At 45.4% G+C, this 15,157-nt stretch overlaps 1 protein-coding gene across 2 annotated transcripts in view; it reads right to left on the bottom strand.

Annotated features, from left to right (window-relative positions):
• Positions 1-6,431: 6,431 nt before the first annotated feature.
• The window catches only part of SESN3 (sestrin 3), a 45,526-nt gene continuing 36,800 nt past the window's right edge, over positions 6,432-15,157 (bottom strand). For both annotated transcript variants that reach the window (XM_071432740.1, XM_071432741.1), the window contains exon 10: positions 6,432-14,977. In XM_071432740.1, the coding sequence (XP_071288841.1) occupies positions 14,891-14,977 (87 nt within the window). In that variant the 3' untranslated portion in view covers positions 6,432-14,890. The remainder of the gene's footprint in view (positions 14,978-15,157) is intronic.

Here is a 15,157-nt window from a genome sequence, read left to right as displayed (position 1 = left end):
TTTTTTGTCACAGAAATGCAAATGAGATAACAACCTAGGGTGTCCTGACTAATCAAGAAAACAGCAGCAACACAGTTTTTCCTTGTAACAGCTTGACATCTGATATTAATGGCTCTTTTGTGCTTTTTAAACACCTTTCCTATCTCAAAGCGCTCTAAGATTCAATTAATTAAGCTACAGAATAAGTAGGTAAAAGATGAGGTGTTGCAGGCAGTATGACTGTGTGTGTGCCAGGAGAGGGGATTGTTTTATTCTTGTGAGATGCAGTGAGATGCACCTGGAGTGCAGCATGATAGCCAGTTTCATACAGAAATCACAGCACAGCAGCACAGTTCTTAGCTCACAGGGAGAAACTCCCTCTTGTGTAGTGCTGGTCCCTGGGCTGGCTTTATCACAACTTCCTTACCTTCTCTAACAGGGGCAATTATGTTCCACTGAAGGTATGGAGGTCCTGTGATGAGTAAACCAGATGCTGGCACCTCCGTATTGCAGGTACCTCTCTTTGGGCAGATGAACCCCTGCAGCTGAGTGTATCTGTCTCAAGTCTGCAGGGACTGGTGAGGCACTGGTACAGGTTGCCTGGAGAAGCTGTGGATGCCCCATCACTGGAAATGGTCAAGTTCAGGTTGGCAGGTTGGATGGGGCTTTGATCAACATGGTCTAGTGGAAGGTGTCCCTGCCTTAACCAGATCACCCTGAGCTTTGACACAGGGGTCTCTGCACCTCGAGATGCCCCTTGTCTCTGCTGTATCCACCTTGGGGCTGGGCACCCATAAAGGCAGAGGGACTCAGTAGCCCTGCAGGACAGCCCCTCAGGCCCTCTGGGTCACACCTCTGCTACCAGTGCACGTTTTGAATCTGCTCACCTTGCATGGAGCTCCATCAGCAGCTCTGTCCCTCCCTCTGGTCAGGGAGCTGCTCCTGTTCAGCAGGGAACTGAGCCATGCTTGCTCACAGGTTATCTCTCCAGTGTAGCCAGTGCCAGAAAATGGAACAGGTATTGGATAATAAATACCAGTGTAACTCGTTTGGCCAGGAGGGATTGTCTGGGAGCAAGGAGTGTGAGGTGTGTCCAGGGTGTGTGTGTGTATTAGTGAGGTTGCAATACTGTGGGTTTGGCATGGGATGATTTCTCTTTGCTGCACAGACTCCTGGACTCTTGGACTCACTTTGGTGGATCTCACACTGGGTAACATCTGCTATTGATTTCCACACAACTGGTGTTTCCAGCCAGGCAGAAACGCCTAAAGACTTTCCAATGGTGTTAGTGTTACAGCTGGTTGGAAAATCTCCAAGGAATTATATTCTGTCAGAATGGGGTGATTTATCATACAGGGTTCTTTTCATGGCAATTTACCATTTTTAGTGGAAAATAGTTTTCAAGTCCAGGTTGGAACAAGGACAGGAAACATCCAAGAGCAGCCCAGGGTCTGGATTAGCAGTTTGGATGTTGACATTCAGCACCCACTCCTGCCTAACGGCAGGTTTGGCATGTGAACGTGGCTCTTTCTGTCTCAGAGGCATATCCTTCAGCCATGGCCCCTCTTAGCACTTGTGTGATTTTATTCCATTTGTAAGGGTGAAAAAACCCTGTCTCCTTTCCAAAAATGCTGAAATTGTGACAGTGTTCCTGGGAGGTAGAAGCCATTTTCTACTAAGCCAGCAGCAAAGTTGCCTGCAAAACTGAAGCACAGGCTTCAAATTCTTCTGCAGTATCATCTTCATTAATAAGTTGATGTTTTAATCTATTTTAACATGATGAAGAATGGACATCTGGAGCAGATGTCACTGTGTGACTTTTCCAAATCCCCAGTACCTGCTGGTAGGAGATGGTTATGGACCAATGCCAGGAGCTGCAGCAGGTGGGCAGGACTGTGCTGGTGAGCAGGGGAGGATATATGGGAGAAGAACATCAGGCTAAATAAAAGGAAGAAAATTCCTTTTAAATGAAGGTAATTACAATGCGTAAAACCCTGGTACAGGTTGTCCAGAAAGGTAGTATGTGCCACAGCCCTGGAAACATTCAAGATTAGGCTGGATGGGACTCTGAGCAACCTGATGTGGTTGAAGACATCCCAGTGAGCTATGTGGCCCTTAAAGGTCCCTTCCAACCCAAGCATTCCATGACTGTGAAAGCAAAAGGCCAGCAGCTAAACAGTGAACAGTAAGGGCTGAGAAATGGTCTCTGCTTGATCCGACGCCGACCAGCTGCTGATGTGAGTGAAGCAGCTCCAGAGGGATGATACAATAGACTCATGGATACATCACTTTCTGGATTTAGGCCATCTAAATGTAGCCATTTAAAATTTCTTCTCTGCAGGTACAGGGGTCCCTGTGTTCAGTATAAATGTGTCACATGGCTTTCACTTGGGCCCCTCAGCTGGATGCCTGAAGCTGGGACCAGTGAAGCTTGGCTGGGATTGGGGGCTGATGGGGCTTGTTCCATCACCCTTGAAGACCTTGGAGGTGTCCATTGACATGGTTCACCCAGATGATGGTATGGGTGGGATGGTGTTTCCCACAGCCCCTTGGAAGGGGTTAATAAATCCTTCCATGCAGGTAGGACTAATATCAGGGCCTGATGCCTCCTGAGTGCTGCTGGACATGACCTGCAGTGCTTGCAGCCACATTTGGGTGGTGGTTGGGGGGATTATGTGTGGCCCTGTTGAAACAGATGGGATTAACCACAGTGTTCACCTCAACCACACAGCTTGGCCTGACCTGTGTGGAATGAAACCAGCTCCCAAAGAACTTGGCCCAATTTTTTTGAGTTCATGGAAAACATGTGCATTTGTGGGTTGGATGAGTTCATCCCTCACCCTCAGGCATCTGCAGGAAGTACACCTTTGCACTGGATGTAACAGCCTGCATTTGAAAACACCCCTTCACCTACAAAAATGAGATTAGTGTCTGATGTAGGGCAAGGGGCTGCCTTCCCAGGGATCTGTGAGGGCACAGAGCCCATGGCTGCAGAAGAGGCTTGAATGGTAACAGTGGCTGTCCTGGTGTCAGAGGGGTGCAAATCTGAGGCTCATCACCACAGCAGCTGAGGATGACTCCTCAGACAGAATCATTAAGGTTGGAAGAGACCTCTAATATCATCGAGTCCTACACAGCACTACCAAATGCACCCCTAAACTGTGTCTCCAAGTGCCACATCCACATGTTCCTTGAACTCTTCCAAGGTGGTGATTCACAATTCCCTAAGCAGTCTGCTCCAATGCCTCACCATTCTTTTATTAAACAAATTTTTCCTAATCTCCAAATTAAACTTCCCGTGATGCAACCTGGGGCCATTTCTCTTGTCCTGTCACTTGCTACCTGGGAGAAGGGACCGATCTGCTCCTGGCTACAATCAACTTTCATGTGGGATCAAAGACAAGTGAACAGGCTCAGGCTCCAGTGATGAAGGATAATTTTGTTCATTCCCAGATCCTGTAATACTTCAGATCATGCCCCCATTCCCAACCCAAGGGAGGCTCGGTGGTGTAGGATCTATCTGGGAACCTGGTCCCTGTTCTTTATTTCTCTGAGGGGTTTATTCAGAATCTCATTCTTTCTCCATCTCCATCGCCCATTTCCAGCTGTGAACAGATGCAGGTGTTCAACACTGAGCACATTCCCACAACGTGTCCTGCTGGCACTGCTGGGGTCTCTGTGGACACAGCACTGAGGCTTTGGACCTCTGTGGTTGTGGGGATTTGCCCTCAGGTCCACTAATTAGAGCTGGTAATGAAGCCTCCAATGGAACCATTCCTGTTCCTGTTTTTCACAAAAACTGTATTTTTGTTGTTTTGTTTTTTCATCACCAAAAAAAAAAAAAAGAAAGAAAAAGCCTAGGGGTTAGCTTAAATCTAATACCATGTTTTCAGCTGATATTTTCAGCATCACTACTGTATTGCAGATGTGAGCTGCAGTTTCACCTTCTGCGAGCTGAACTCTGCATCCCAAGCGCGTTTTCCCTGACATGGAGGGTGGAGGAGGATCAGAGTCCCCCAGGAGACGATTCAGGGCAGATGTCACCCTCTGGTGGAGTCTCTGCCTCTCTCCATGCATTGCAGAGGGAGCCAAGAGAGAGTGGCTAGGTAATTTTGCTAAGCAAATTAAACGCCTGTGTTCAGGCAGCACCACCTCCCCAGCCCAGCCCTGCTGGTGCTTTCAGGTTCATAAGTCAGCAGGGCAGAGGTGGTCTGGGCTGAAGCTAAGCCCCCCCCACGGGGCTGCACATTGTGGCAGCAAACTGCTGGGGAACTCCTTCCTGAGCAAGTCAGCACTGAATGCTGCAGGTCACTGCTGAAACACTTCTGTTTTGACTGCAATCACATTTTGTTGCATTTGCTGTATGTAGTTTTTGGCTATGTTTTATTGCTGGGATATACAGATACTCTGAACACCAGCCCCAGGCAGGAGAAGGAGGAGAAGAAGGGCTTCCCTTCTGCAAAAGCACTTTCCTGCAGTCAGAAAGGTTCCAGTTTTGCTCCAAGGGAAAAAACATGGAAGATGAGGAGGGTTTTAATTTAGCAGGGAATACAAATGCAGTGATCATCTTCCTTATATATTGAAAAGCTTACAAAAAATCAATGATATTTACGTGAGCTCATTGGCAAGATGAATGATGTTATTTAAAATCTATGTAATTCCAGCTTGGGTTTGTAGAGCCTCTGGTCCTCTGCCCAGGTGCCTCACCAGATAACTCCATCATGATCCAACTAAAAGCTTCTGGGGGGAGTTTTCATGACCCCACATTGCATAAAATTTGGTCTAATTAAGGGTGTAGTGCAGAAATGAAGTGGTGCAGGTGGGTGCACTTCAGTTAATGTACACTTGGGAGAGCAGATCCACTGATGGCTCTGTGCAGGGGTCTGGGGCTGGTCACCATTTCTCCCCCATGCTATGGCATGAGGAGATGGGAAGAAGCAAAGGAGACCCCAGCAGAAGTGGAAATCCAGCCCTACAGCTGTGGGCTTGCTTGGGCCATGAGTGGGCAGCCAGTCTCCATGGGCAGTGGCACACCACTCTGCCGGCTACCCTGGAATGCTCGTGGCTTCTTGGCTCCAGCCGGGAGCTGGGGGTGCCCACACTCCAGACTGATGGCCTTGGGGCACACCAGGGTGTCCCCCTGTGCTCCGTGAGGAGGGAGGAACCTGCTGAGGCTTGGGGTCAGCCCAGCCAGGTGTCTCCCCAGGGATGTGCTGCCCGTGCAGGGCTGCCTACCTTTATCTCAGCCACGGTCCTTTGCCAGGTCCCAGGGACATCCCACAGCTGTCACCATGGGCTGCAGGGAGATTGTCCCACAGCCACTCAGTGTGGGCATATGAGCATCCCTGTGACACGGTCCCTGGTCTGCCACCACCCTGTGGTGTCCAGAGTGGGCACAGGGGGCAGGGGATAGATGGCAGCAGAGTGGTGGCCTGGGAGGATGGGCAAGGAGGTCTTGGGGAATCGCCAACACACAAATGTTTTTAGCTCTGAATTTCCAGTGGGAAACCAGCTGGAGAGGTGAGGATGGGGTGTGGGGGAGCAGGCCTGTTCTCTCCTGTGCTGGGTACCCCATCTGAGCACTCACACCCCACACAGGGTGTGAGCAGGGACCAGAATCAGGGCAGGCTCACTTGAGGGTGGCACTGCCCTGCCCTGCTGATCATCCATGTTCTGGGACTTCTAAGGGCTAAAGCAGGAATTCCACAGCAGCCCTTGGCTTTGAGGAATGCTACAAGATTTTTATCTTTTTCACCATGTGCTGGTGACATGGTGCCCCTCCCAGTCCCGAGCTGCTCTGGTGACTGGAGGTGACAGCCACACCACCTGTACCAGGGACCTGGACCTAAGACAAAAGATATTTTCAGAGTTTTGGAACTTCCACTGAAGGCAAATAAATAAGCACTTTGTATATGTGCAGATATTTATATACATACATGTATTTATCTTACTGTGATCTGTGCATCCTGCAGCTGGAGGCAAAGTTACACCCGAAATATCCCAGGTCTGCAGCTTGTGTTAACTAGTTTAGTCTTTCTGAGGGAAGTGATCATCTCCCCCAGGACAAACTTCCCTGGTGATCCCTCAGCACTAAGTCACCCTTCTCTGGGGATAGATGGGGCAGGGGGCAGGGTTGGGGGACTTGGGGACAATTTGACTGCCAGGTAAGCTTGGCACTGCCCTGAGCCAGCACCCTCAGCACACATTTCCTCTCACCTTTGCTTGTCCTTCCTGTTTTTATGGCTCTCACCCACTTCTGCCCTGGGGTTTGCCCAGGTCTCCCTGGAAGAGGGATTAAATAATCTCTGTACTGAATGATACATAAATTAAAACCCACTACAAAGGCATGGAGAGGAAGGACACTTTGAGGCCTGGATTTGTCCCAAAACACAGGATGTTCTGCTCTAGAGATGTGTTCCCCAGCATGTGGCAAATGATGGCTCAAGCAGGAGTCAGGTTTTATCCATTTTATTTAACCAATGAAATTCCTACTGATAACAATGAAAGTAATTTCAGCAAGTATAAATGTGATACAGTTTTAAACAAACCCCATTGTTCCGTACCTATAAATAGATTTTTCAAAACCTCATAAAAAGTGCAGATTTATGAATTGCTGTTAAAATGTTAATACATGATTCCTTTGTTTAAAAATGCATTTTTGTCTCTTAACTCACAAAAAAAGAAAGTTCCTTCTGCATCTGTTCAGATAAATTCAAGTCGGGTAACTTAAAAACTAACAAAAGTCACACACAAAAAATTCCATCCCACTAGGTCAGTCTGTCCTTTCAAAAAAAAAAAAAAAAAAGCAAAAAAACCAACAAACCCAACCAGCAACAACAGGAAAGAAATGACAAAAGCTGCTGTGGGAACCCACAGTGAGCTCCTAGCAGCTGCCTCACCTTGCAGGCAAGCCTGCCATGAAAGCGTGGAGCCCGTGGCCTATCCCGGGGGCTCAGGACAGGTGGTGACCTGGGAGGCCACTGCCCACAGGATGCTGTAGGGACTGTGGGACCCACAGAGCTACTGCACTTCCTCCCTTCCTGGTGGTGGCAGGGAGCTACAGTATCAGAGCTCTGTCCCTAACCCTCCGTCCCGAACGCCCGCACGGCCGTAGCACAGGGAGGCAGGAGCTGACAGCAGCTGGGTTGGGCTGGGTACAATTCACCCCCTGTCCAGAGGGTCAGAGGTGGGAGATGCAATGAAATGCCCCTCTCTGGGCACGGTGCTGCCCTGCCTGCTGCCCCAGCCAAGGGGGCTCAGACCCACGGCTGCCAACAGGGAGCCAGTGCTGCTTCTTACCCCCATGTGCCAGGCTCTGCAGTCAGCAAATCAGGGGCTAATTTTTGCACTCGAGAGAGGCTTGGAAGCTTTTTGGCTGCAGAAGTGCCACGACCATGCTTGTGGTCCAGCAGCTGGCCTGTCCATCCCTCTCATGCAGCAAGCTCGTGCGTGCCCCGTGCACTGGTGAGCAGAGTGTGGGAGGCAGCCTGCAGCAGCCTTAGGGGCACAGGGGGCTGGAACAGACACCAGGCCCCAGCCTTGGCTGTGTTTGGGTCTACGTGTGGTCACACACAGGTGGCTGTGTGGCTCGTGCTTTGTGCAGAGAGGGGCTTGGCTCCCACAGTCAAGAGAGGTCGGCTGGTGCTTCTCCCTGTATCTACAGTGGTATTTTATCTACAGCAGGGTCTGTTTAGCAAGAGCAGTTTAAAGTGGCTATGTTTATCAAGTTTGCTACTTTATGAATTAAAAAAAAAAAAACAAAACAAAACAACAAAACAAAAAAAACCAAACCCCAACAACTATAAATACAAAGACTCTCACACACCAGACACTTGCAGCCTGCGTGACTCATCAATAACCGCATCAATATTCTGTTAAAAAGCTTATTCTACTTAGAACTATACATAGTACAAGAGAAGTGGCAGTCGTGTACGGGCACGCTACCTGCCCCAGGGTGGCCCACAGTCAGGTGCTTCCTAAAAAATCAAGGAGTTACAGTAACATGGCACAGGACTGCAAAGCCGATCACAGCTTCTGCTTACACTGCATACGAAGTACCAAGGGGAACACAAAAAAGAACTGGTGTTAATACTGATGGATTAAAGAGTAACTAGAAAGATCAAAACAGACGTTCACAGCATGCTACATATATTGCTCACAAACTTTCCTTTTTTTTTTTTAAAAAAAAGGCTAATACAAAACAAGGAGTCGGCAGTCTGATTTTCAGTTATGTCGGATAGAAAGGTAAAGCATATACATTCATCATGTGGCTTTCCAGCAAAAGGAGAAAAGGGTAAAATCCAGAGATTTCAAGTTTGCAAAATTCCTATTTTTTTAAGCTACAGTTCATATCCAGTTCTGGTCACAGTCGTGAAAAGACCTCTGACTGCACTGCCTAACAGAGTCCAAGGGTTGTAGCCTACATATTTCTATTTTCCCCCTAAAAGTGGCCATATCACCCACCACCATGAGCAGGCTGCTTCTGCAGCCACCTGGGCACATGGCAGCTGGGCTGGAGGGAAGAGGTTTGGGTCTGGTGGCACGACATGAGCATGAAGTGAGGAATGAGACACAGTTTTTGACTGTCAGTGTTTGGAGCTGCTGCTGTTGCTACCCCCCAGACTCCTCAGCTGGAGACACAATGCTTAGTGATTGACCCATTTTGCCTCAAAACTCCCTTCAAAGGGCTCATGGGGATGTGAAAATGCAATTCAACAGCAGCAAGATTTTCTTGGGCAGAATGGTTCCCTTCCCCTACTCCATCTCTGGAGGAAGGTAAGGGTCCTAGCTCTGCTCCCAAAAAAGCCTTCTGGACACCGTGGAAGGAGGCATCCTCCACCACCTCCCCTATGCACAGGCACACAAAAGAACATCTCAGTCACATCAGGGAAGTTTCTTCAGCTGACCAATCCCTCAATTCCTCCTGCGCCGGCCGTGTCCCCTTGGGAGCATCTGTGGTCTGTGTCTCCCAATGCCGACAGACTGGCTTGCTCCCCACAGTTACTGTAACAATTGGCATCTCCAGTACCTCTAACTACTGTCAGGAACAAGGTTTCTATTTTCCACAAGCCTGATGATACTCAGTACCCTAGGAACACCCAACTCTGTCTCCAGCAGCTGCTCCACAACATGCATTTGGATTTTTTCCTATAGATAAATGAAAAACCCAAACCCACTTGTTCCAGAGGCTGGATGGGGTCTGCCTGGCTGCAAAGCACCCAAGGGACTGCCAGCCAGGTGGCCCTGTAAGCCTGCCTGGCAGAAAGGGACCTCAAATTTCCTGTTCGATGTCCCTCTGAGAAACCTGCACAACTGATAGCTCAAGCATGGGGCGTTTCACCAAAGAATTTCCTTAGTGAATCCACTGCATTTTTACTGTAACTCCAGACACACTCTTTGACTCTGTAACTCTTTGACACACTACTAAGCAAATACTGAGTTTCATCCTTTTGAACCACATTTAGCATTTTCCTGTCCAGAAACAATCTACTATGGCAATTAAGTGTTTCTAAATGTGAGAAAGGGCCTCTGCCCTTACCAACAGGCAGTGACAGAGGAACCTTGTTTTCAAGGTTAAGGCTGGGAAGTTGTCCCTGCAGCTGGGAGGCTGCCTGGGATTGGGAATTGGGAAGACAGGAAGCACTTGATGCAGGACAGGGGTGGTGGCAGGTTGGAAAATGACAATTTTTCCCCTGATGAGCAGCAAAGGATTAAATATCTGCAAGAGAGACCTGATGCAGACTGGGGGAGCAGCAGCATGACCACCTGCCAGGAAATGTGCTCTAAGGAATAAATTAACACTGATCAAGATGCTCCTGAAGTTTCCTCATACTACTGTGCTCTCTCCATCTCTCACACCTGTAATCTATGCAGTAGGTATGAAATACTATATTAATTTTCATTTGGAGATAAAATGTTTTGCTTACAATTCCCAAATACAGGACAGCTGGTGGATGCATCTTTTCAGACAAACATAGTGCTGGAGGACATGAGGAACAGTAAACCTGAAGTTCTGGTAATGAAAACTGACATTTTGTCCAGCTCTTGGAATGACTGCTAACAGCAACTAAATCTTACAGCTTTATAGTCAGATCTGCTCTGGCAAAGTTCATTTACAACAAATCCGCTCCCTCTTCCTTTGTTTTGTGCAACATCACCCCTTATTTATGGGAGAAGGATCCAAACATCTACAGAAAGTAACTGAAAGAACATCACTTGAGATCAAGATTTGGGGTATTTCTTTTGATCCAAAAATTTTTGGTTCAGGCACATGCTATCCACTTACTACCACCAATGAATGTTTTCTGCAACTAGAGCCTAAACAACCCAGCTCTTCTAAAGGGAGTCCAAATTCTGGATCATGAGCCTGAAATGTATGCCTATGTTCATGGAAAACACACATGCATGAGAAACATTGAGAACCTGTCCTGCAAGAGCAGTGGCTTACAGTTTAACTGCTTTAGGAGAGATTTCTCTAAGTCTACATTAGGTCCCCAAAACAACTCATTTCTTTAACAATCACTGTGAATCACATGGATCTGGTGCATATTATTCCTTTAGTCTCTATGGAAATTAATTTTATTCTATTTTATTTAGGTGATTCAGTTTCTTTAAAAATCTGACTCAAACATTCAAGTGGGCATCTTCTAGGATTTTGCTGAATTGCCTGTGTGCTTAAATCCCCATTGAAATTTAGGCAGCTAGCTGGTTTTTTCAAATGCCATGAAAATATCAGTAGCACTACAAACAAAAATACACTTGAAGAATCTGGTGCTTTGACTTTCTGCACTCATGTAATAGAGCAACAAAATGTTTTCCTTTTTGTTCTCTTCTGATCTGTTCTAAATTTATACTTACATTTGTAATTGTTTACAAGCACTGACTTTTCTGTCCTTAAAGCTTTTTTTTAATACATAGGAAGAGCTGATAGTGGCAATTCTTTAACTCTTACAGCTGAAGTAAATCCTTTCCAAGGATCAAGGTGTCGGACAAGGGAGGGCATTGTCCCACTGTGCTCTGCACTGGGGCAGCCTCACCTCGAGTCCTGTGTGCTGCTTGGGGTGCCACAATATGCAAGATATGAAATTATTAGGGAGCATCCAAAGAAGGGCAAGAAGGATGTGAAGGGCTTTGAGGGGAAGCCACATGAGGAGTGGCTGAGGGCACTTGGTCTGCTCAGCCTGGAGGAGACTGAGGGGAGACCTCACTGCATTTACAACTTCTTTGAGAGGGAAGAGGAGGGGCTGGCACTGATCTCTTTGGTGACCAGCGACAGGACTGGAGAGAATGGCCTGAAGCTGTGTCAGGGGAGGTTCAGGTTGGATATCAGGAAAAGTTTCTTCCCCCAGAGGGTGGTTGGGCACTGGAACAGGCTCCCCAGAGAAGCCTGACAGAGTTCAAGAAGTGTTTGGACAATGCTGTCAAGCATATGGTGTGACTCTTGGGCCTGTCCTGCACAGGGCCAGGAGCTGGGCCTCTTGTGGGCCTCTTCCAACTCCAGATTTTATGATTCTGTGATTTTCATTTTAATGAAGGCTTTAGGACAAAAGATATATTTTGAGGAAAATAAATCCATCCACAGCTCACCAAAATTCTCACAGGACACCACAGCACTGGCTGTAGCAGCTATCTGCACAAACTGCACCCAAATTTAAAATTATTTTTTCTGTTTTAACAATTATTTCTGTTCTTGTTTAATGATGCTCTCATGAAATTCAGCTGTGGGTAGAGTGTTCTGGGAAATGCAAATGCTTTCTCCAGTTGGCACCTTTTTCACTTCTCTTCATTACCAAAAAAAATAGAGCAAGGACATACTCTACAGCAACACACATTTTAAGTGACTCTGCAATGATAAGAAGCTGTTCATGCTCAAAAGCTCTGTTCCCTACTCACAGTGTTCCCTGTGCTAGCTGGTTAATTTGTACCTATCAGGCTTTCTCTTCAGCAGACAGGAGACTGTACACTTTGTTTTTATGTTGGTCACTGCTGGGATTTTGTGGACTAACACAAATGCTGGTAATTACCAATTCCAATGAAGGAACACAGAGGGAGAGGATCTACACTTCCAATCATTATGGTACCCTTAAGAAAAATACTAATGAACAAAGTGTGAAGATTCACATTCATGCATGCTTTAAAAATGCAAAAAAAATTCCAAGAACACTTGCACATTAAAAGCTGGCACAGTGTGAACATAAAGCACGCATAAAGTGTATGGCAGCGTTGTCTGACTTTAAACACCTATTCTGAGCAAACATCTATTAAAAATCCCAAATTTGTGTATAAAAACTAGGTTATAAATTGTTGCACTGTAAATGCAATACTTTCAAAAAAATGCCATGTGGAAAACATTTCCAGATGTTTCAAGTTTGCATGTAATATTAAAGAAAAAAAAAAAAAGAAATAGCAAACTAGTTGTACAATGACATTTCCTGTGATGGAATGTCTTGCAGGCCATATGGGACTTGATATGGCACTTAGAAAAACCAAAACAAAACACTGGTTTACTACAAGTTTTATGAAGCAATCCATTTATGGTTTCTGTATTTCAAATCTGCTCATGTACTTTGCTCATGAAGGCATTTGAGCTGGCAAGTATATTTCATAAGGAAAGAAGTAAAGGCACTCATGTTTCCAAATGTAAAACTCAACCTACTCCAGAAGTCTTTGCATTTCTGAGGGGAAAAGAAGCCATCATATTAGTTACCCCAATCTAGTTTCACCTCCTTTCCAGAGCTCAACTGTGCTTCTTGAGGACTACTTGACTTTTCAATGCAAAGAAATTTAAAGTAGTACTGAACAGTTCCCATCACTTGAAAAAAAACCAGAAGTATTGCATGAAAACTTCTCTCAGCAGAAGCCATTAGGTATGGCCACTAAAATCACAAGAGGGGGGAAAAGGATCATAACAATTTAGAAAGCAAATCTAAGTTCACACATAGGAGCATCTCAGTATTTCTGAGAAATCTTTGCCATTAGCTATACAAGATAAATAAATCTGATGTTCTACCCAATGCTCTCTAGCAGACAGACCAGTGCTGTCTGTTGGGTAGTTTTCTAAATAGCCAACAAGACACTTTAAAAAAAAAAATTACTGATTTTTTTTCTTCAAAAGGTTTTCACATGCAGAGTCTGCAGTCTGAAAGTGCAGAAAAGTGTACAATCATTGGGCTTTCCAATCTGGAACGGACAGATAAAGCAGAAAAAACAACATGCAAAGTCAAAGCAAGGATCAGGAAAAGGAAGAAAAGAGAAAACTAACTTTAGTAGAGTACTGGTCCATGGTTTTGCAAATGGAAAGTGTCAAAATATGACTGGTAGTATTTTTTTTTCTAACTATTCTGCAATCACCAATGAAAAAAAAAGTCCTGCATTAGTCCTACAATCCAACAGAACATTAAAAATAAACCTGTCCAGTTAGTTTTGAATGTATACCACAGAAATAAAGGTCACCCTCCTCAAAAGAAATATGAAAACGTCCAAACCAACAGACAAATTTGAAGCAGTTAACTTGTGTTCTACTGGGTAAGTTTAAGCATCTCTTTAGGCACTTCACTGGTTCATTAAATGCAATACAAAATAAAGCTATAAATATCAACATTTTGTGCTCTCAAGAAATTAGTCAAAAGCAACAGAAAACAGCACAAAAGTGTGACATTTTTGGCAGCTTATTTCTTCCCTTCCCCAATCTTACTGGTTGTCCAAAAATGCTTTGTTTTGGGGATGCTTTGGCATCTCGGTATCAGGTTGTCTTAAGCCGTAAAAGCTAAAACAAAACTGCTAGGCCTTAGACAATAAAGAAATTTGGTTTTAAAATTTCTTTATGGCTATATAAGAAGGACACTTTAGCAGTGGCATGTCAGGGAAAAACGCTTGCTTTCTTTTTAAATATTGCACTTTGCTTTTGTTCACTCACACTAATGCATAGAAACTTTTAAAACTTTGAATATTACAATTTCATGCTATGAAAAAGTTATGGGAAATAATTTCTATACATCCAATATGAAAGAATAGATATACTAGCCTTCCTTTACTTTCCTTAGTTAAAACATTGATAAAGAAGAGAGTGCAAAAAACCCCACAACCCTATTTTTGGTCAGCCTGTGTATTAATTTTATAGGTGCCAACTAAACAAATTGCAACACGTGATGAGCATGGATATTGTCAGGACAACTGAGGGTGACTGTCAGTAAAACAAGACTATGCATGATTGAAACTCAGTAAGTGTGGCTGAAATGGCAAATCGTGAGGCCTCTTCTCCTTGCGAAGGGGCGTGACAAAGCATGAATGAATTTTGCACTTCAGTAGCATGCTGTAGGATTTATCAAGATTAATTTCACATTAAAGTGTGCTCGATGTTTGCATCCACATCTTGCATCACCTCCAATTGCTGTAGTAAGACAGTGACTGGCAGCAGTCTCCGGGACACACAGGAGAATCCAGTGGGCAATTCGATGCAGCACAGCCCGCGCGTCTCTGTCGCGAGTCACGACGTGGTGGGACGTTCTCAGGACAGGCAGAACTGATCTTCTGCTGGACTCCACTCATCTGAAAAATGATTGCTTGGAAAAAGAAGTCTCTAAGCACTTCACTTCAGTGCCTAAAGAACAAAGCGCTAGGATTGGATACAATAAAACCAGTTCCAGGATCCTGACCGCTGTGCAGAAATCCAGCCGGAAACAATGCAGAGTAGCGCTCCTCAGTGTTACTTTTGTTATCATTAGTAATGTTAAGCATCAAGAAAATAAAACACATCATTGCACATTACAGCCGCCAAGAAGCACGGCTAAACTTTGACACTAGAGAATTGAATAACCTGATGCTACATCACAAACAGCTTCTGGTGTGTAGATATTTTGAAAGGTCTTTACATACTCAGTAAAAGCCCCTGTACTCCTGGCCAGCGAGTGCTTCAGGTTAAGTGACGAGTTATGGCACGAAGGGCATACAGAAGTTCGGCTTGCATCCGAGCTTCCATCAGAAGTAGATTGACATGAACCTGTAAAAAATTACATCAGCCAGTTAGCTGACCTCTGAATGCAACATGGTTTATTCATTCAGGCTGAAAATTCTATTCTTTAGTAAAGTATCGCTGCAAGAAAACTTTGTCATTTCTCTCTGTGCCCTGCTGCAGGACTACAGTTCCTCTAGAGACAGCTGTGTAGTGATGCCAATATGG

This window comes from Agelaius tricolor, unplaced genomic scaffold (assembly GCF_023055355.1).
Source record: "Agelaius tricolor isolate 1412-34295 unplaced genomic scaffold, bAgeTri1.0.p SCAF_9, whole genome shotgun sequence".
NCBI lineage: Eukaryota > Metazoa > Chordata > Aves > Passeriformes > Icteridae > Agelaius > Agelaius tricolor.
The sequence above is the reverse complement of the archived record's forward strand: the minus strand, read 5'-3'. Positions and strand labels throughout refer to the sequence as shown.